The sequence below is a fragment of the Dermochelys coriacea genome, chromosome 9, assembly GCF_009764565.3.
Source record: "Dermochelys coriacea isolate rDerCor1 chromosome 9, rDerCor1.pri.v4, whole genome shotgun sequence".
Lineage (NCBI taxonomy): Eukaryota > Metazoa > Chordata > Testudines > Dermochelyidae > Dermochelys > Dermochelys coriacea.
In genome coordinates this window covers 74748342-74771527 of record NC_050076.1, presented here as the reverse complement: position 1 = coordinate 74771527, position 23186 = coordinate 74748342, and the positions used below count along the sequence as shown (strand labels likewise).

The 23186-nt window shown below is 38.1% G+C and overlaps 1 protein-coding gene across 2 annotated transcripts in view; it reads right to left on the bottom strand.

The window, feature by feature from the left end:
- The window catches only part of CHM (CHM Rab escort protein), a 139872-nt gene extending 125987 nt beyond the window's left edge, over positions 1–13885 (bottom strand). The window contains exon 1 of one of the 2 annotated variants that reach the window (XM_038415687.2): positions 13444–13885. In XM_038415687.2, coding sequence (XP_038271615.1) covers positions 13444–13492 — 49 coding nt within the window. In that variant the 5' untranslated portion in view covers positions 13493–13885. The remainder of the gene's footprint in view (positions 1–13443) is intronic. The other variant, XM_043491826.1, reaches the window with a different exon arrangement.
- Positions 13886–23186: the final 9301 nt, after the last annotated feature.

Genomic DNA, 23186 nt, shown 5'->3' with positions numbered 1-23186 from the left:
GCTGTTCGCTGTTCCAGGCCAACAGGGGCTGCAGAAAGCGGCAGCAGCACATCCTGCAGCCCCCATTGGCCTGGAATGGCGAACCGCAGCGCGTGGGAGCTACGATCAGCTGAACCTGCGGACGCTGCAGGTAAAACCGTACCGGCCCGCCAGCAGATTTCCCTGATGGGCCACATGCCAAAGGTTTGGTCAAAAGGAAGAAGCTGCACCACATGCCTTTTTAGCTTTTTACCTGATTAAACAGAATCAATCAGCCTCACCAAAGGCTCTTAGGCAAAGTAAGCTGCCACGGAAAAAGAGGGAAGATGCTCTCATGAATTGGTAACTGATTAAAAGATAGGAAACAAAAAGGTAGGGATACATAGTTTTCAGAATGGAGAAAGGAAAATAGTGGTGCTCCCCAGGAGTCTGTCCTGGGACCAGTCCTATTCATAAATGATCTGGAAAAGGATAAACAGTGACATGGCAAAATTGCAGATGATATAAAATTACTGAAGATAGTTAAGACCGAAGCAGACTGTGAAGAGCTACAAAAGGATCTCTCAAAACTAGGTGACTGGGCAACAAAATGGCAGATGAAATTTAAATGTTGATAAATGCAAAGAAATGCACATTGGAAAGCACAATCCCAACTATACATATAAAATGATGGGGGTTTAAATTAGCTGTTACCAATAAAGAAAGATCTTGGAGCAATTGTGGATAGTTCTCTGAAAACATCCACTCAATGTGCAGCGGCAGTCAAAAAAACCAACAGAACACTGGGAATCATTAAGAAAGGGATAGATAATAGGACAGAAAATATCATGTTGCCTCTATATAAATCTGTGGTACGCCCACACCTTGAATATTGCATGCAAATGGTCGCCCCTTCGCAAAAAAGATAGCTTGGAATTGAAAAAGGTTCAGAAAAGAACAAAAATTATTAGGCGTATGGAATGGCTTCCACATGAGGAGATATTAATAAGACTGGGACTTTTCAGCTTGGAAAAGAGGTCTATAAAATCATGACTGGTGTAGAGAAAGTAGATAAGGAAGTGTTGTTTACTACTTCTCATAACACAAGAACTAGGGGTCACCAAATGAAATTAATTGGCAGCAGGTTTAAAACAAATAGAAGGAAGTATTTCTTCACACAGTGCACAGTCAATCTGTGGAACGTCTTGCCAGAGGATGTTATGAAGGCCAAGACCATAACAGGGTTCAAAAAGAGAACTAGATAAATTCATGGAGGACAGGTCCATCAATGGCTATTAGCCAGGATGGGCAGGGGTGGTATCCCTAGCCTCTCTGTTTGCCAGAAGCTGGAAATGAGTGACAGGGGATGGATCACTTGATTCCCTGTTAGGTTCACTCCCTCTGGGGCATCTGGCACTGGCCACTGTCGGAAGAGGCTAATGTAGTGCCCATCTTTAAAAAAGGGAAGAAGGAGGATCCTGGGAACTACAGGCCGGTCAGCCTCACCTCAGTCCCTGGAAAAATCATGGAGCAGGTCCTCAAAGAATCAATCCTGAAGCACTTAGAGGAGAGGAAAGTGATCAGGAACAGTCAGCATGGATTCACCAAGGGAAGGTCATGCCTGACTAATCTAATCGCCTTTTATGATGAGATTACTGGTTCTGTGGATGAAGGGAAAGCAGTTGTTTCTTGACTTTAGCAAAGCTTTTGACACGGTCTCCCACAGCATTCTTGTCAGCAAGTTAAGGAAGTATGGGCTGGATGAATGCACTATAAGGTGGGTAGAAAGCTGGCTAGATTGTCGAGCTCAACGGGTAGTGATCAATGGCTCCATGTCTAGTTGGCAGCCGGTGTCAAGTGGAGTGCCCCAGGGGTCGGTCCTGGGGCCCGTTTTGTTCAATATCTTCATAAATGATCTGGAGGATGGTGTGGATTGCACTCTCAGCAAATTTGCGGATGATACTAAACTGGGAGGAGTGGTAGATACGCTGGAGGGGAGGGATAGGATACAGAAGGACCTAGACAAATTGGAGGATTGGGCCAAAAGAAATCTAATGAGGTTCAATAAGGATAAATGCAGGGTCCTGCACTTAGGATGGAAGAATCCAATGCACCGCTACAGACTAGGGACCGAATGGCTCGGCAGCAGTTCTGCGGAAAAGGACCTAGGGGTGACAGTGGACGAGAAGCTGGATATGAGTCAGCAGTGTGCCCTTGTTGCCAAGAAGGCCAATGGCATTTTGGGATGTATAAGTAGGGGCATAGCGAGCAGATCGAGGGACGTGATCGTTCCCCTCTATTCGACACTGGTGAGGCCTCATCTGGAGTACTGTGTCCAGTTTTGGGCCCCACACTACAGGAAGGATGTGGATAAATTGGAAAGAGTACAGCGAAGGGCAACAAAAATGATTAGGGGTCTAGAGCACATGACTTATGAGGAGAGGCTGAGGGAGCTGGGATTGTTTAGTCTGCAGAAGAGAAGAATGAGGGGGGATTTGATAGCTGCTTTCAACTACCTGAAAGGGGGTTTCAAAGAGGATGGCTCTAGACTGTTCTCAATGGTAGCAGATGACAGAACGAGGAGTAATGGTCTCAAGTTGCAATGGGGGAGGTTTAGATTGGATATTAGGAAAAACTTTTTCACTAAGAGGGTGGTGAAACACTGGAATGCGTTACCTAGGGAGGTGGTAGAATCTCCTTCCTTAGAGGTTTTTAAGGTCAGGCTTGACAAAGCCCTGGCTAGGATGATTTAACTGGGACTTGGTCCTGCTTTGAGCAGGGGGTTGGACGAGATGACCCTCTGGGGTCCCTTCCAACCCTGATATTCTATGATTCTATGATTCTAAGACAGGATACTGGGCTAGATGGACCTTTGGTCTGACCCAGTAGGGCCATTTTTATGTTCTTAATGTCATGGAACTACCAATGAAGGAACATCAGAGGGAAAAATATACAGACAGAGGTTTTGTTTGAAAGTGGCTAAACTGAATACACATGCAGCCTCACACCCAACTTCAGTTCATCGATCAGATAACCTGGCAGGGTAACATGAGGGAAAACTCCACAGCTTCAGTAATTTGCTCTTTTGTTCCCAATGTCTGATCTATTAAACTTTAAAACTGAAGTGAGAAACGGTCAAAGAATTCAGGAATATACATATATCAGCTTTCAAACAAAAACAAAACAAAATCAAGTGTCAGACTGATGACTGAAATCATGATCAAGTATTATGCAAGGTTCTCCCTCAAGCGGTATCATAAAAACTTATTTTACAGTGATCATAATAAGCATATTTGTCCATTCCACTCCTCTTTTAGAAGAGAGTCTCTGGGCCCATTTACCCTGTAGAACCAACAAGCATGGTTCAGTTCCACTAAAATACTACTCACTACTTAATTTTATTTTAATGATTTCTTCTTAAGTATGATTTAATTCTATTGCTGAATAAATACTTATTCTCTTAGCAGTACCACTTTTTAAAAATTCACTGGCAATTTATAATATTTTAACATGTCGTCTCTGCATACAACTTTTCGGTCTTTAGTGTAGTTCCAAAAATCATTTCTCCTGTGATTTACATTATTAGGTTTTATCCAAATAACTCACCAGAGCACATTATAATTTCAAAGAAATCGGGGAGATGAGCCACTATAACATATACACATGCCCCACACACAGAAATCTATCTATATATACACACACACACACACACACACACACACACACACACACACACACACACACACACACACACAGTTTTAACTATACTAAAAAACTTTTGCATAAACAATTTGATATCACAGATTAATGATGCTGAAATTGTCTTGAATGGCCAGTTCTCCGAGTACTTACAACTATAAGAGATTAATAGTACTATTTATACACCAAGGACCGGAGGGGTTTGATTAAGGACAAAAATGTCCTGGGAACACTGGATTTGTAGGGATTCTATATAAAGCATAATAAAAACAAATACAGACAACATTAAACCAACATTTCCCAAGATATGAAAAGAAAAGTCACACTGGACAAAATCCACAAAGACAGGAGAACAAACAAAGATGCAGCTGGTTCTGTTTGACTGGTATCTGAGTCTTCCAAGACCTCTCTCCCTCCTTTTTCTTCTGCTTCCTTGCAGAAAAGTGGTCTGTTCCTGCACTATTAATGAAATTATGTGTTCACCCTACCGCTAATATAGACATCTTTATATAATTCACAAAAGAGGACTTAATTACACAACACTGCCACATTTGTAGGCACAGGCAATGCATCAGTGACTTTAAAGTGGACAAGTTCTTGGTAATCTGTCCAGTTTCAAACTTTAAATCCTCTTCCTATTGGAATCAAATTTTCTACACAAAAACTACAGAGACATATCTTTCAGATTAGACATACTCAGATGACCAGATAGATGTTTCCCAATACTCTACACTGGGATTTTTCTCATAATGCTCAAAGGGATTTCAAAATAAAGGCAAAACAGGAGTTTAAATAAAACCTGATAGGCTCCCCATTATGCTGGACAGGAGGTCTAATATTTGACCTTGAGAGGGGAGGTCTTCTCAACAGAATAACCAATCCATTCAAAATACTCAGCACAGAACTTTGCTCTGGTGTCTGACAATCTCTGGATGTGTGGTAGTCTACCAACCACATTCCATGAGGCAGCAAGCAGGGCTGCAGATTACTAGAGCTTTTATTTTTACCCCACTTCAGTCTTGGTAGCATCAGGATCCTAAGCAAGATGATCTGAGAAGTGAAGGGTTCACAGAATTGCAAAACACTCATACTACATGAGGCAAGTAGAAGGAGCAGTACAGAATACCTGTGATGGTGTCTTGTGCTAAAGACTTCTGGAGCAGAATCCTGTCAGTTTTAAAAGGACTCTGAAAAGGCTTCAATAGCAGTTGCATTGTCTGAGAAACTTTTCGATTTGACGTCCAAACTAATCAGGAATTAAATCAGTAAGGACAAGCAATTACTCCGAGCAGAGACAGCACTTGAAAAGCAGAAAGAATGACACCTCCAATGCAATCAGGTGAAAAAGTCACCGAGAAGGCAAAGAAAAGGGATACCAAAAACTTTAGGTGTGGCAGTGAAAATCAGCTTTGCTCACTTGACACTTAAAAGGATAGGGGATTACCCATTTACAAAAAAATGTAGCTCTGTTCCCTCACTTATAAACATTAATACTACAAGTAAGTGCCACTCTGCTAGCCTATGAGAGTATACAAATATCTTTAGTTACATTTTATTTACAAAGATGGTATCATGAAACTAACATAATATTTCAGAAGCTCACAGGAATATCATATGCTCTTATAACAAACTAACCCTGTCCAGCTTTTCCCTATCATGTGCCTAAATATTTGTGGTAAAATGGGACTGCTTATTTATGAAAAGGAGAGTAACCAAAATATAAGCAGAGAAAGCAAAGTTACAGAGAAAAATTCCTGAGGTACATCCTAAAAATATCTTGCAGCAACATTAGGAATTATTCATTTTTCAAAATTCTCTTTTAGATCAGAATTGCTAATCTTCTGCTTCATAATTCACATCTATAATTTTTAGGTTAGTTTTCCAGGATATATCTTAAACTGTATTAGTATCTGGAATTGATTTTTTCTAACACTATACTTACATAAGATAAACATAAAATAAAGTACTTACACCACTCCCAGCATATCGAACAATAAATAATAGATTCCCCTGACAGGACTTTGATGACCTGGCAAAGCCCGAGTGCTTTCAGCCAAAATCATATGAAACCATAAATCACTCTTTATTTTATAGAATATTTCAAAATGGATTCCTGCTTTCTACCTTGAAAGTCATTTCATGTGTTATTTATAACCAGCGAAGACCAGAATGGAAAGAAAATTGCATAGAACTAGAAAATTTACTGTGACTGCTTTTATAAAGAATAACTTTTTAAAAAAAATTAGAATTACTGGCAGACAAAACATGAGAATACAACCACCTTTTAGAGAACAACATCCTTTATTTTACAGCTTAAACAGAAGCTAACACAGGCCTTCTACAATATCAGACAAGTTTAAGCAATGTTAATATTGCAGTATATTCCAACCAAACAAGGCAATTCAATTTAGGGCGGACACGGCATCCTTAACCTGTGCTGTTACAATATAAAGGCACTACATTAGAGATAGCATCAGTCTTAACTCGGAATGGTTTCTACCATGACTTGAATGTTATTAAATTGGTCTGTCTATGATTTTCTCTTTTTAATCACAATTTAAAGAGAAGTATATGAGCCTGAATACTTGACAGTGCCATTCTACCATGTAAATCAAGTAAACAACCTTTTTCTGAACCTTTTTCTGAAAAGGTACAATTTTATCTAAGAGCTCATAATGTCCTCCCCCAAGTCTAATAAGTATAACCAGTATTTTAATGCGTCTTAATTCAAGACTGATCCTGCAAACACATATTGATGTGAATAAATTTACCCAAATGGATAATCCCATGGCCTTCAATGTATTACTCAAGTAAGTAAAGTGTTTGCAAGATCAGGCCCTCTGAAATTGGATATTACTATTCTCAGACAGATTAGGAATTCCTACTCATTCATTTAAAATACAAATTTTTTAAAAAGCAAAGACTGACCAAATTGGCAGTAATGGCTTATGGAACTAACGACATGTATTATATCTGTTAAAGAAATCAGGTTTTTCAATTACTAGATAATTTAACCAAAATAAAATTATATACTGCATTCAAAATATAATGATATATGAGAGGCTTTAATAGGATGTTAAAAAGCCTGGACTTCTGAAATGTTATGATTAAAAGAAACAGAACTCACAAAAAAGCAGGACAAGCTTGCTTATCATATCTTAATTTCAAACCTGGGAAATTCAAGATGTGGTTAGCAGTTTTGTATTCTATTATATCTATCGTTCTAAGGAAAGGGGGATTAAGTTTACCTTCACTATGATAACGAAAGTTTTGTTGCTGATTTAGACCTACAGTACAGCCAAAAATAGAGCATACATTCTTATACTACACAGCTAATTTATTACCGGTATATAATTTCCTTTAAAAAAAATGAAATTATCTTTCCATTGTATCAGGACAAAACCCCCGCTCTATTTAACTGGTGATTAGGGAAGCCAGTTCCATCAGTAAATGCAACAACATTTACTTCATGAGTATCATGGTATTAATTCAGAAGCTATGAGGAGGAGGAAGAAAAGAAGTGAAGTATTAGATTGAGAACTGATGACCGGAATTTAGCGTAAGGTTCCATTTTAATTAAGTTCACCATGGGGAAAACAGTTAAATGAACCTGAAATAAGAACAAATTCAAATCTAATGTCACCACTTAATTGAATCACTAAAATTACCGGATACACAAATTATATAATCAAAAACAGGAAAAGCCTATGCAAGGGTAAAAGGTCTTAATTACTAATATGCATTAAAAAGTCAGCATAAATATTTTAATGTTTTACAAAAATTGTTTGACAATGAAATACCAATGACTACACATTAAAGGTTAACATTAAGTCAACACCAAAAAGCAGAGAAACCCAGAACTCAGGCAATATCCTAACTGACTACCCACAACAGCCTCTCTCTTTTGCATCTTTTGAACAAGAACATTTTGGTTTGATAATGTTTAGTCATACTGCTATTGCAAAGATTCGTAGATTCATATGATGCAAAGTTAATAGGGATTGTTTATCTAATCTGATTTCCTACATAATACTGGCCATAGAATTTCACCCTGAAATTTGTGCATTAAGTCCAGTAACTTGTGGTTGAATTAGAGCAGTGGTTTTCAACCTGGAATCCGCAGACTATGTCTAAGATTTCCAAAGGGGTCCACACCTTGATGTGAAATTTTTGAGGGGTCCGCAAATGAAAAAACGTTGAAACCACTGAACTAGTGTATCTTTTTTAGAAAGACTTTTACTTTTGATTTAAAGATTAAGTGATGGAGAATCCACCACATTTCTTGTCAGTTTTTCCAGATGCCTTATTACCCTGTTAAAAATATGTCACTTCCAATATGAATGTGTTTAGCCAATTAAAATACAATGTGCAATATCTGATATCTTCTAAAGTACAAGGAAAAGGTAACTAAAATAAAACACCCCCCCTCCAAGCCGTACAAAATGCAGCTGCTAATCTCTTCCTTGTCTTTTGCCCTGACCATAACGCTCACCTCACTGAATCCTTCCACTGACTCCCTGCTTTCCACCACAAACTGTACATCTCTTCAAGGCCCTTCACAACTCTGCCCCTTCCTACTAACCTCTGGTTTCTTACTGTTTGCCCCAGCATGAAAGATGCCTGTCTCCAGCACCCATTTTGTCTGCCTCTCACTAAATGCCACTGTACATTCTTCAGTCCACCCTCATGCATATACTCTTTCTCCTTCTAACCCCTCTTCAAACCCCCATTTCTGCAAGCAGTCAGCCAACTAACAAGTATGGTGAGGGGCACTTAGAGACAGATTATGGTTCTGAACTACTTAAATATTTTATTTGAAATAAAAATAAGTTTTAGAGAGCTAATTAAGTAATTTATCTCAGTCCCCTTATCTTCCCCTATCTCCATGTTTGCTAGACTATAAGCTATTCAGGATAGGGACTGAGTCTCTGAGTGTTTGAAGGGTGCCTAGTATGATATGGCCCTAATTCTACTTCGAGTCTTTGGGCACTAGAAATATACAGACAAATAAGATGACCTTGATTTGCTTTGAAAACCCCATGAAATTCTATTCCTACATAATATCTAAACTTCTGTATTTGATTGATATTTTAATTTTTGTATAAATGCCTATGGCTAAGGTTTTTTTATAAATTGAAATAGATAAGATCCAGTATAAACCCTCAGTTTAGAAGATGAACAGAGTAACTCCTCCTCAATGGCAGATCTATTTTATCACTAACTACAGGTAAAAGCTTCCATGCAGCAAGGACTAACCAATCCAAAGGGCATAGCCTTTGTCTTAAAGCACGTCAATTACTAATTCACAAAGATTAACCTTCACAACATGAAGGTATTACAAAGATAAAAATCCCTATTTCCTCAGTAATATAGCAAAACTATAGCTGCACTGTCCTCAGGCAGTCTTCATCTTCTAATAATTTCCAGCATTCAAAATAATCTCCCTTGTACAACCACAAGTGAAAGAAATCGAGACACCTTAATATTTCAGTCTAGACATGGCAAATTGTAAAAAAAATTATTTGCCATGTACAGCAAGTTAATCATAAGGTTTATACTTGTTTCTGTGTATTGGGATTTTATGTTAAACATGAGAACGTGATGGTGAGCAGCCATAATTGATTTCAATTATTGAAACCTGAGTTATCTGAAACATCACAGAGTCACATGAGAAAATGACATGAAGCTTGGGAGATCATCATGATGATGTGGAGGGAACTGCAGAAGGGCTGTCTGGAACTTGTGATTTATGGGCAGGAGCTAGCAGCTCCCTGAAGTCATAACTCTGCTCTTCCGGGGTCTGAGAACAGAAAAAACAGACTTCCTCTTCAATGCCAGGCTTTAGAAAGCACTTTTCAGAGCTATACAACATTCTAGACTTCTTGCATTTTTCTGGCCTTGCTTAGACAGAGGAAAGAACCTGTTACTTGTAACCTAACTAAGAAGAGTTGATAGGTTAAAACCTGTCAGCAACACTTTTCTTCAGAAAGTAAATTCACCTCTGCATATTTCCCTAACAAACTGGAAATTCTGAAGCAACATGAGATGAATGGGAAAACATTTGGAAAATGAATACATACAGGAATATAGATTATGTGTGTCATTTTATTTACTATGAACCTATAGACAATGACAATTTTTTTTCTACCTACATCATTTAGGCAAACATTTAGTCTATGTATTTCTTTTTAAAAAATTATAATTTATACTATGAGATTTTTAAAGTCAATAGTGCACATACACTTGCATGTGCCTAACCTAAGGGTGAGAGAGATACCTAAAGTATATAAGCAAATAGCATCTAACTGTCTGTATTCATGCACATTGGGTATCTGTAAGTTAGCCACAACAGAGTAAGAAAAATAAGAGAAACCCTTAGGCTTCAGAGTATAAATCAGCCAATAACTTACTAGAGTCAGAAAGTCTTTCCCTATGGGAAGATTATTCCATAGCTGGCAATTATAAGGTATTTTTGCACCTTTCATCAGAAGCATCAAATACTGGCCACCACTGGAGACAGGACATTGGCGTAGACAGACAATTGATCTGAAGCAGTGAGGCAATTGCTTTCTATGTATTTTATTTGACCATGAAAAGCAATAAAACTCCATCATAGGTTTATACTCTGTCCTATTTAGTTTCTTATACCACTCTCAGTACTCTGGTATCTGAGAGGCAAGATGGGTTAGCTTGGTCAAACACCGATTTGACTTTCAGAAAAGGGGTTTTTGTTTTGTTTTTTTTAATTGTTTATACATCACAGATATGCAATTAATACGATTGAGCTTTTTCACTATATGTAAAGAAGTGTGTAAACTGAAAATGAGGCTTGGCTGCTTTTTAATCACTAAATTTTAACAAGATGGAATTTTGATATACCCTGACTACCACTCCCTCTCATTCTTCCTCACACTATCTGACAACCAAGAATTGAATGGCCAGGGAAACTATTAGAGTTTCTTCATTAGGGCCTCAATCCTGCTACTGATCTACATGAATAGCCCATACGTGTCTCTTGGTTCACCCAAGGATCTTGATTTGGTACCTTTAATAGCAGTTATATTCACGAATGGAAAAATAGCCAGCTTTTACTATTTTTTCCTAGCTCCTATATTAACTAAGAAATCTTTTGAATAATGCACACACAATAGGAATGTGTTTTTTCAACTAAACCTTTTAAACAGAAAGTATTCCCAGAATTTGCCATTTAGGTATGTCTATCAATACAAATCTCTCTCCGATTCTCTCATACCTCCAGTTTAAAGGTTCAGAAGACTGCAAGTTAATTTGAATGGCACACAAGAATTTAATAAAAACAGAAAGGATACAAAAAATTTTTTAAAAAAAAATCTGATTTATTTAAATTAAATGAAGCTTATTTTTAAAAAATAAACATTTAAAATTAAATTGGAAATTAACAGAGTATGTTAAGGCCTAAATTTATTATGGTCTATTAAAATAATTTAAAATAAATAAAAATAATACTAAGGAGTATGTGTTTGCTGCAAAGTTTTAAAGAAAGTCAAATCCTGAACTGGTGTAAATCATTAGCTAAGCACTTGGAAGCAGAATTTGTTGAAGTACTAAACCAGTTTGTGATAGCAACAGCCTCTTCTGCGGATGCAGAAAATATTTTCTTCATTTCAGTTTATTCAATTAGTTCAGTTCAATCATTAATTCATTTAAAGTTAAGAAACCACTGTAAGTTGAAAAAGCAGGAAAGCTTGTTCTCTTCCAATCTATGAATAAAAACTAGATGCGAAAAGATGAGCTTTTCTAGTTCTAAAATCCTGAAAGGCACAGTTTCTGGTTAGGTTTCAAAGTAGCAGTCGTGTTAGTCTGTATTCGCAAAAAGAAGCACTTGTGGCACCTTAGAGACTAACAGATTTATTTGAGCATAAGCTTTCGTGAGCATGTAGCTCATGAAAGCTTATGTTCAAATAAATTTGTTAGTCTCTAAGGTGCCACAAGTGCTCCTTTTCAGTTTCTGGTCACTATCAGTTCAATTCACAACTACAGTTAAATAGTTTAGATAAAACATATTTTGTGTATTAAAACTGTTTAATAAAACTTTTTTAACCTATCCAAAGCATTTAAGTTAGTTTTTTTAAATTCTGTTAATTGAATTTCAATCCAAACAAGAACATGACAAATTGAACATCAAAAGTTAATCTTCTAGTAAATAAGAAAAGATCATTCACCATTAACATAAGAAATGTAAAAAATATGAATCTGAATAGATGCAAGTCAAGCTATGTACTTGGTTAAATAAATATGCATAGATATAGTGTATCCTCCTGTTTCGTAAAAAGAGGCACCAAGTTTAGCATAAAGCTATATTTAGCTGCAAATCAACATGTTTTAAAGCTTAGGACCTAGGAGAGTCAATTTTAAGTACAAATGCAAAGCTTTATTAAAATTTATTTAAATCAATGTTTCCTGTTGGCTCCTTTAAATCACGGTTCAAAAAAATCAGTTGTTGCTCTGATTTAAATCAGTCCTCCCCGATAAAAAAAAAAAAACCAGGAACATGACTGCTTACATCAAAAGAGAGAAAATTATAGAGAGAGAGAGAGAGTTCTGATTTAAGAACTGGGATCAGAGCAGACCCCAAGAAGCTCCACCAAGGTGCCTGGATCCACCTAGCCAGACTTGATTGCAGGATTGGGCTCAAAAGCCAGTGACTCTCAAGTAAAGAGGATATATGGGATGGGAATAATCTTAGTTTTGTACAAAATACAGGAATAACCACAATAGTTCACGGTTTTCTATAAGAGCTGTTTCAGCTAGGCCAAAATCAGCATGGAGTTCTATGAAATAGCAAATATTTAAACACACCTGCCTGCTCTCAGTTCAGTTATTTGGGCAGAAAATCCCCTTCAAAATGAATACAAAAGGAGAAAATTTTAAGTTTGTTTTCCTGGTAAATCTTTTCCTGTGTTTCAATCAGATATTTTAAAACTACCTTAAATTGCCTGAAAGTAAAACATCAACTCTTGTTTATGTGAATGAAATTTAGAGAGATTGTCAATATCTACCACCTACACTATCTAAGAAGATCCTGTCACCTAAGATTAAATTTTTAAAAACTTTAAATGCTTAAGGATAATATTTTAACTCAACCAGGACAAAGACCACTTTATATAGGTCTGGTCACAAGTGTATGAGAGTCTAAAAAGGCTACAGATACCAAAGGAATACCTGGCCCTGACACCAAGGCTTCAGCTCCCCTCTTCCTAGGCACAATTCATGCCTTTTGATTCCCAGTCGCTGGCCCCAACCCATGCCTCAGATCCATAGTCTATTTCCTGATCCACCTTCTTGTTAAAATCCCAGTCCCATCCATAACTCAGCAACATGTCCACAGCCTCACTCCCTTGATCTCCGTTCCCTAGCAGCTGCACCAGTCCTTGGTCCCACCACTATAGTGTTTAATTCTCACCTTGCTCCACGATCCCCTCCAGCCACCTGCTCAACCCCCCCTACTTCAGCCTCGTTGCTCTGATTCCCACCCCATAAGTACAGACCTGGCACCCAGTCCTCCCTAGCCTCAACTCCTCCGACCGTGCCTGCTGTCTCCTACCCCCGGCCTCAGTCCCCCGAGCCTCCACGCACAGCTCCCGCCTCTCCGGCGCCACCTCGTCCCTGCAGCTCCACACAGCCCTTCCGACCCCCTGCCTAGCCCCCACCTCCACTGCCCCGCCCACACAGCTCTGCCCCCGCGTCCCAGAGCGCTACAGGCCAAAGCCACAGCCCAGATCCGACCCGAGGGTGCCACTCTCATACCGGTTCCTATCACCACCACATCAAACTCCGAGGGCAGATTGTCCGCCATCTTGGAAGGGGGTCGATCACGTGACCTACACTGGCGGAAATAAGCCTGCAATTCAAGGTGGGCTGCCGGCGGAAGCTGCTGCGGCCACCGCTCCTGCTTCGTGCGCCTTGCATTATGGGGAGTGTAGTTCTCGCGAGAGGGAGGATGCCCTTAAAGGGACGCGGGCGATTTAATGTTCGGGCTCCTGGCTGGTGGGTATGCGGCTGCTGGACAGAGCGCTGTCTGCGGTGTGCCCACGGCACTTAGCGCCTCAGGGTCCTCCTGCACCTATTGTATCCCGATTCCCGACAGGTCTATAGCATGGCTGGGGGCTAGGGGGTCCTCCAGCGCTCTTCGACCTGCCCCTGCTGGGTCCAGCCCTACACGCCTCAAAATCCGGAAGACGGGGTGTGTCGCTGCCTGCGTCTTTCAGAGGCGCTCACCAAAAAGCGAGGGCCTGTTTTCAGAGTAGCAGCCGTGTTAGTCTGTATTCGCAAAAAAGAAAAGGAGGACTTGTGGCACCTTAGAGACTAACCAATTTATTTGAGCATAAGCTTTCGGAGCTGTAGCTCACAGAAGCTTATGCTCAAATAAATTTGTTAGTTTCTAAGGTGCCACAAGTCCTCCCTTTCTTTTTTAAGATTTGCTGCACTAGCCATGGTCTAACCGTCCCCTCACTGCTGCTTTCACTCAGACACTTCCCTCCACCGTTCTGTCCTTTTGGGGGGGAAAGAAAAACAATCTACAGTGGGAAGTAAAAAAGCTCTAAAATTCTCTCTCTAAAAATAGCTAGTCTCCTCTGTCCACCCTAAATTCCCCTCAGTGGCTCCTGATCTACAGTAAAAAGAAAAGGAGTACTTGTGGCACCTTAGAGACTAACAAATTTATTAGAGCATAAGCTTTCGTGAGCTACAGCTCACTTCATCACGAAAGCTTATGCTCTAATAAATTTGTTAGTCTCTAAGGTGCCACAAGTACTCCTTTTCTTTTTGCGAATACAGACTAACACGGCTGCTACTCTGAAACCTGATCTACAGTGACTCCGGAAACCACCCAAGTCATACAGTCACAGACAATACGATCTATCCCATGGAATATTCTGCCTACATTTAAGTCATCCCATTTCATTTAAAAAGAAAAGGAGGACTTGTGGCACTTTAGAGACTAACAAATTTATTTGAGCATAAGCTTTCATGAGCTACAGCTCACTTCATCGGATGCATTCAGTGGGAAATACAGTGGGGAGATTTATATACATAGAGAACTTCATCGGATGTATTCAGTGGAAAATACAGTGGGGAGATTATCCCCACTGTATTTTCCACTGAATGCATCCAATGAAGTGAGCTTCTCCCCATTGTATTTTCCACTGAATGCATCCGATGAAGTAAGCTGTAGCTCACGAAAGCTTATGATGACCACAGCAGGGTTGGGGGTCGAGCCCCCCAGGAATCCTGGGCCCAGCCTTGTTGGGGTTACGAGGACTCTGCCAGACAGGAGCGTGAAAGGGGAGTCCTCCAGGGCAGGGAGGCCACTGGGTAAAGGAAGTGGGAGCAAGGACTCAGATCCTTTCGCTAGCCCACTTCACTGAGGTAATGCAAAAGCCAGGAAAGTTTCCCACAATAACGGGACTGTTCCCCCGTTTACATTTATTTGGCATACAGCAAAGCCCCTCTGAGTTGATCAGGTACAGGGCATACCACACATCCAAAGTTACACAGAAAACCTCTTCCTTTATATACATTTACACACTACATTACACTTATTATACGTTGCACAATATGTTTTGGCATGGCTTGGTTATTTTGTAGGAACTTATCCCTGTAAAGTGTGCTCTGTCCAAGTGCTGTTCATGCATAATCTGACCTCTAATTCACATTTAGGTTTGTTTACTAATACCAGGATGTTCCTGCTGATCTTAGCTAGCCATCTTGATTCCGGAAGATTGCTTGTTATGACAACTTAACCTTCCATTTACTTTCCCAATCGTGCCCACTATGAAATTGGCAAGTTATTTACATCAAGCCAGGCCTACGATCTGTGAATGCTTAAAAAAAAGTCAAAATTCATTGAATTATATATTCTGTTAATACAATTTGACTAGCAGAATATCATTCAATTCTTTCCAACTCACCTCTCCCCAATTTAATACTTTGCATTTGTCATATATATTATAACTTTTACACATTTGTTTATGATCCTTTGGCCAGTTTCAAATCTATGTGACAATGTTCATATCCAGCTGATTTTATTAATTGCCGAGAATAAGATTTCATGGACCACTCTGCTGAATGCTTACTTAAATTACAAATATGCTATTTCTATGGTACAACTTTATCTTATCCTCTAATTTAGAAATTCTGTCAAAAAAGTTGTCAAATTTGTTTGGTGAGAGGTGTTCTTTAAAACTAATGCTGTCCATTTCTTATACTATAAAGTTTAGGGCTAAATTATGATACTCTTACTCAACATATCTTGCCATTTGCAATATTTAATGATTTTTCTCATGATATTTATTTCATTATTTTATTAATGACAAAATATATTTTATAAAGTCTATCTTAATTTTAATTCACCACACTTATTTCATTTATTTTGCTTGTTGAAGATAGATTTTAAAAGGGAGCTTAGACTTGCAACCATTTTTAATAATTAATTTAATTCCTTTCCACATTTATTAACAAGCCAACATTACTTCCAGTACTGGTATTACTTTGCGCTCTGTTATATTTAAAAATCCCTTCTTAGTTTCCTTAACCCCTTCAGCTAGCATTCACTCCTTTCTTTCTGTCATCATCTCTTCCCTGAAAATCTTAACAGATTCTTAGCAATCATTTCGTTTCCTCCCTCCTTTTCAAGGGAGATCTAGGTAAAAGAGTGGTGAAACAAAAGAAAATTTGGCCAGTGTACTATCATGATCCCACTCTTGCTACTTCAGGGTGATGCACCAGGATGACAGGAGATATAAACAAAAACCTTAAGTAGATACAGCTATAGTGATTAAGGGTGGGATCCCCAGAGAGACTTAGGAGTTGCCATGCTAAGTGCCTAATTTTTATGTGTCTTGGAAAATCACAGGAACAACACTGTGAATGATCCATAAAGCAGTCAAGGAGTCTATACAATGAACTGGGAGAGATGGGCAGCTGCGAATGCAAGCCACAAAATCCAATACGCTAGGTGGTGAGCCACCTAACCTAGCCAATAGGAGATGCAGATGACAGGCCCAGCCCCTCTCTCAGAGATAGGCAACTAAGTCCAGGCTGCAAAGAGGCATCTATCTTTCCTGAGTGATGCACGAATAGGAACCCTGTGTCTGAAGTCAGGCAGCTTAGGCATCTAAGCCACTTCCTACAGGAATGAGTTAGGTGCCTGAGTTGCCCCACACAAAATGGCTGGCGGACTAATTGATGGTTATGGTGGTGGCCATCTTATAACTTTTAGCCTAATGGTTAGCGCTCTTGCCTGGGATGTAGGTGACCCAGGTTCAATTCCCCTCTCTCTACCAGAGCGGGAGAAAGAATTTAAACAGGGGTCTCCCCTTTCTCAGGAGCGGGCTCTAACCACTGAGCTATGGGATATTCTCTCAACAACTGCTGTTGAATCTGTTCTACTGTGCATAAATAAAGAAAGAGAGATTGGAATAAGGGTACTGGACTTAGGGTCTCCCACCTCCTGGGGGAAGGTGTCTAACACCTGGACTACAGAGTTTCTCTCTCTCTCTCTCTGGAGGTTAGGCACCTACAACATTCAGCAGCAGTTTTGTGGATCGCAGTGGAGAATGGGAATTAGGCACCTAAACCCAAGTCTTAAGCACCTAAGTACTTTTGTGGATCTGGGCCTAAGGACCAGATCTTCAAATGCTCAGCACCCATAATTGGAACCCAATTTTCAAAAGAGCTCAACATCCAGCAAATCCTATTGTAACACTTTTGGCCAGATTTTCAAAAGAGATTGGTATCAAATTTGCTGGACTCTTTTGAAAATCTAGTATTTATTATGGTGCCTAAACGAAAGATGAGCAATTTTGAAAACCCCAGCCTTAGTAATTTAAGCAAGACTAAAAAGAGCTAGGAATACCTACCCTAAGTACAAAAGGATAACATTTAGACAGAGTTTCATTTTTGACTCTGCGTTTATTGCTTTGTGAATGTTTAAGCTAAATTCTAATGTTATTCAAATGTGTGTATGAATATATTCAAGTCTTAACACCTTAAATAATAAGTAATAATAACCCAACCAGTGGCCTGTTAACACTTTATTACAAGTCCCTTGCTCAAACAGCAAAATAATGGAAAAAATAGTAGAAAACAACTAATGGAAACCAGAGACCACCTCAGCCCTAAAGTTCCACCAGACATGGTAAAATTCATACACAACAGAATCCTTGTTAATAGGACACAGGCCAGAAAGCTTAGGAACACAGTGTTCTAGTGGAAAACTTCCAACAATATTAAAGACAAATATAAAATGTGTTCACATATCAGTGCTTCTCAATAGGCTAAGAAACAAATATCAGATGAAGAAAATTAATAGTTATAATATTTAAGGCTAAACAAACAATGATGGATTCTAATGATATAAAAGTAGTAAGACCAAATTTTATGTCCCTTATAATTATCCTAGCAGCTGTTTTGCAAAAACTTGTTTACAGTGTTCCTGTCCTGCAGCCCCTGTAGCCCTATCCTATTAGTAAAGGCTATCTTTTCTTTGTATTTCACCCTCAACAACTGTTCAGCCCCAAATATTCAGAATGTTGATCATCCCGGTCCTAAATGTTTTGAGATGAGGAGCAAATACCATCATATCACTGAGAATTTTATAATCTATAATGTAATATTTTATGAAATGTGACAGAAAGATATTATAAATTCTCCTCTCAGACCCTTTTCTTGCTAAGAAAAGGAAGTGTGCATGAAAACATTATTTCACATATTTAAACTTGAGACTCTTTTTTGATACTCTAAAAGTGCACAGGGGGAGAGTGATTTCCCTATCAATGTCTTCTTGTATCCAAAGTGCCCAAGTATTTATCCCATCACAAAATGCTGTTGTTTGGTTCTCTGAGCTCCTGCTAGCTTCATTCATAAAATGGCAATCAGTACAATTCTATTTCATGATGACAGTCATTATCCACTGGACCAGAAATTCTTCTTAGTACTAGTTTATTTGACAAAATGTTCATCTAGGATCCTTAACTGCTGGATTTGTCAAGCTCTACAATGAAAAAATCTTTCTCTGTACTGTTCAATTTTAGTATTGGCAACTGTAAAAACAAATAAAAGAGAAAAACAATATATAAATATGAATAATTTTATGGGAATGTCATGGACCTTTAGAAAATGTCTTACCATGTTTTTCTCTTTAGCTATTTAATTGCAATGTCATAGTAACAGAAAGCAGCATACCCAATTCTGCACGGATGAATAACCACATTCAATAAAGAAGATTTAACAGAGTAAATCAAACACTGGATTAAACATTTTCTGCATAACAGACCACAAAATGGGCATTCATTTTACCAATAGATCCTCTGCATTAGAAACAAATAGAAGTGCACACCAGCATAATTAAATTGCATATTCAGTGGCCTCATTGCAAAATTTCCCTATATTATATTGAACTAGGACCCAGTCAATTAGAATTGCCTAAACACATTCAAGAATGCACATTGACAAGATTAAAGGTAAAAACTGTACCTATTTACATTCAATAAATTAATTTGCTTTCTTTGTTTTGAGTTTTTATTAACAAGGTTTGAACTAATTCATAATCCAGCCCAGCATTTTAACAAATGATTCAAACCACCTCATTAAAATAATAAAAGTTCAGAAAGACATGCAAATCTGATGTTATGATTTCATATTTAGTCTTGATGTTCATATTCTTCCATTTTTATCAATTAGTTTCCATATTTTTGTTAACTTTCAGCAAAATATGTTTTTTCTTTATGCCTGATATTCAAGCATTTTCATGTATTTGCAGAATTTAACTTTTGACTTTAAAAGTCTGCCTCTCACAGATAGCGTAAAATAGATATATTTAGTTCTTAACCTTTGTCAAACCACTTTACAAACACATACTTATCCTTGCAATAGCTCCGTGAAATAATTACGTATTTTTGTCTCAATTTCACAAATGGAAAAAACTGAAGCAAAACATTTAAGTCACATGCCTAGAACCACAGAAAAAGTCATATCCACAAATTTTGCTTTTTAAATCCTTTTATGTTAGCTACAGTCAAAAGGGATTTGGATGCTCCCTTTTCATTAGGAAACTTTCCTTAATGTAGCCTCCCAATCTTTAAAGTGTTTTATCCTTACAACTCTCCTTGGAGGTACTATTATTCCCCGTCTTAGAGTTGAGGAACTGAGGCACAGAAGGACTGATCCAGCTCCCATTGAAGGTAATGGGAGTCTTGCCATTTACTTTAATGGACTGAGACTTAAGTGACTTGCCCAAAGTCACAAAGGATGTGGTGGTAAAAATAATTGTACCTGGATCTCCCAAGATCCCTGGCTTAAGGTTAGAGCACTAACTACTATCCCATCTTTCCTGCCTCTAGTTCACCAGCACCTGATGACTGTCATAAAGACTCTTAAGCCCTAATCCAGCAAACAATTTGACCATGTGTTTAGTTTTATGCATGTGAGTAATCCCATTGACTTCAATGCCTTGGCAAAACGCCTTCTGGTCATTGGTCAAAGTCAGAGGCACTTCTATCCACTACATGCATCCCTGCATTGATGAAAAAATTTACTTAATTTTATTTACTTAAGAATTGTCATTCTAGAAAGTTTAGTTGATCCGCTAAAAGTCAATATTTCCCTATTTACTGATAGGTTAAAAAAAACCAGCTGAAGGGGAAAATCACCATCTTTTGCGACAGATGGGAAATTATTATGATGTCTCCTATGCCTCAGTTATTTACACATTAACTGTGATGCCATACTATATTCTAAATACTTTAAAAAAAACTTTAAAAAAATCATCCAAATTATGAAAACTTTGAAGCCAAGATCAAAAGTATTTTTAGACAAAATCCTCAAAGAACTTCTTTAAAAAATTCTGTTACACATTGAAAAGGTCTTGAAAATATCCCAGGTGAACCATTCAGTGCATCAACAACAAAAATAGTTACCTTCCAAAAGAAGAAGAAGATCAAAAAATATGCAAACCATTGCAGTAATGCTCTTAGAGACATAATTAACTTTTTCTTAAAAAGAAAGAAGCAGATAGGGAATTTTAAAAATTTCATCCCTAACACAGAATGAGATAAATTAATGATAGAAGTGCTTTGCCTATTTTCAAGTTCTCTTTTATTTGACTGAGAAAACAAAGAAACCTTTTGCTAGCTTACGGCGAAAGGCGAAATAGGCAAGAATTAAGTTAAAATCCTTATTTTTAATACAAAAGAGTGGCTTAAACATATCAACTGCAAAGCCTCATCATCAGTGTAGAGCTTTGACCTGTATTTTTTTAAGAAAAGTAAGCTCTAATGCACTAGGCTTAGCTCTGATAAATCAATGGCTGAAACTTATTTTTTAAGAAGAGGATAGGTGATTCATGTTCCATTCTCCTATTAAGGCTCACATTCACCAATTAAAAATAAAAATATTCACTACTCAGGTCCGAGGTAAATGATGGGATTTTTTAGGGAGATGGGAAAACCTCAGAACAGAGCTAAATTGTGCTCAGTAGTCCCTATGTGAGCATGCAAGGCAAGGAATCTTTCCTCCATCCCTTCTACTAATCATATATGAGCCAATGTGTAAAGGACTCTGCAGAATTAGTGCTATAATCAATGCTACCCTATACAAAGTGGGTACAGAGGGATGGGAAAAGGCAAACTATAGCCTTGATCAATCTGCACTTGGCCAGAAAAATTGGCAGGATATGGAGAGGAGAACACACTGTGACATCTTTGAGGATGGTATAGTAACTGGTTTCCTTGGCGTTCCAAGAGGTAGTGCCTTCCAGAACTCCTTCTGTAGATGTGCACAGGGGAGGGGAAAGGGCTTTGCAACACACCCAGAGCTTAGTTGTAGTTTATGCCACAGTGTAGTGCTTAATGTTTAAAAGGAAACCACTGAGAAACCCTAAATGATAACTACAAGATGTTATAAAATAAAAGCTGCATTTTTAAAAAATGGGAAATTGATGTCTCAGAGATCTGGTGGAGATTAATTTTAGATATTACAGACAAGTAAACTTTTCATAATGGACATAAGAGGCCCTGCTTTAGTTTTCTAGAACTATGATGGCATTGCATATTTTCTAAAATTAACATTCCAGATAATCATTCTGTGCCAATATTTTATTCCTCTAAGAGACCACAGTCGAAAATAGGAGTGGGAAAAAGAATTAAAATTTAATAGTGGTGATAGAAAGAGAAGAAAATTGTGTAACAAAATCATCTGAATGCAAGACAGATCTCTCCAGTTCAAAATCATTTTCCTTTAAAAGACACTAAAGGTAAAAAATCATTAGGGCAAAAATTGGTGATGGAAGAACATTCACTGGCAACTGTAGTTACATGCAGAGTAACAAAATCTTTAGTTATATCTATTGCAAAAAAAAAATTCTCAGTGAAGAGCCAGCATTTCAGTAATGGTTTTGATTATGACCTCCTTTCCTTGACACTGTTGTTCTCACTCCTGGTACTCAATAGTTATCTGAGGTTTATAACCAGGATCATATAGCAACTTATCAAGCAAGATCTCCAGAATCACAAATAGCATATCCTGCAGTATTTGGGTTGATTAAAAGTCTCTCATCCAATTTCTGACCAAAACTCACCTTACTTAATTTGTGAATGAGAGGCCAACAGCCAAAGATGTGAAATGTGATATAATTACAGCACAAGATGATATGACTGCAAGCCACTGAAGATCAATTACGAATGAATTAGGAATGTCGTGACTCTGTACAATGCCTACCAAAATGGGTTCCTAATCCTGATTGGATGTTGGAAAGACATGCATACCATATAAATTAATTTTTAATGCATATTTTTTCAGTTGATATGAGTGGGACAGTGAGTCTGGAAATTCTTTTAACATTAAAATGTATAAGTCAGATCCTTAGCTTGTGTAAGTCAGCACAGCTCCATTTACAGCATCTCAGGACCTAGCACTATATGCAACCAAGAAATGAAAAATGCTGTGGATCTTTTTGTTTAGCTTTAAGGAATTTTCAGACATATTAGAACCTACTCACAAGAACCTGGGAAGGGTTGATACATTTCTGCCTATCCTAACTGGAGCTTCCCACTGAAAATGCATTATGTGCCTCTTGGAGGGTGAGGTTTGTTTGTTTGTTTTGCCATTTTAATAATAAATAATAATAACTTCCAGTTTTTATAAATACCCCAGCTTTGATATTACACCCATACCAGCATGGACTGGCCGACATACAGCACTCATGTCCAAGACCTATAACAAATTGCAAAGACCCGGAAAAAGAAAGAAAAATTTAAAAGGCAGATGGCCATTCTCTGTGCAGTTCCGAATAGCCTGGAAATAGACAAGTCATAGCATATAAAAGAGAAGCATATGTCTTTCAAAATTCCACACCCCTATCTCCACACATTCATGGAGAGAATGCCAATGAAAAATAATCAGTCATTTATTTTGCAACTCAGGGATCGCCATGAATATGAATTCAACAAGACGTAGTGTCAGCTTTGGTATACATGGGCAAGTAGGGTATTCAC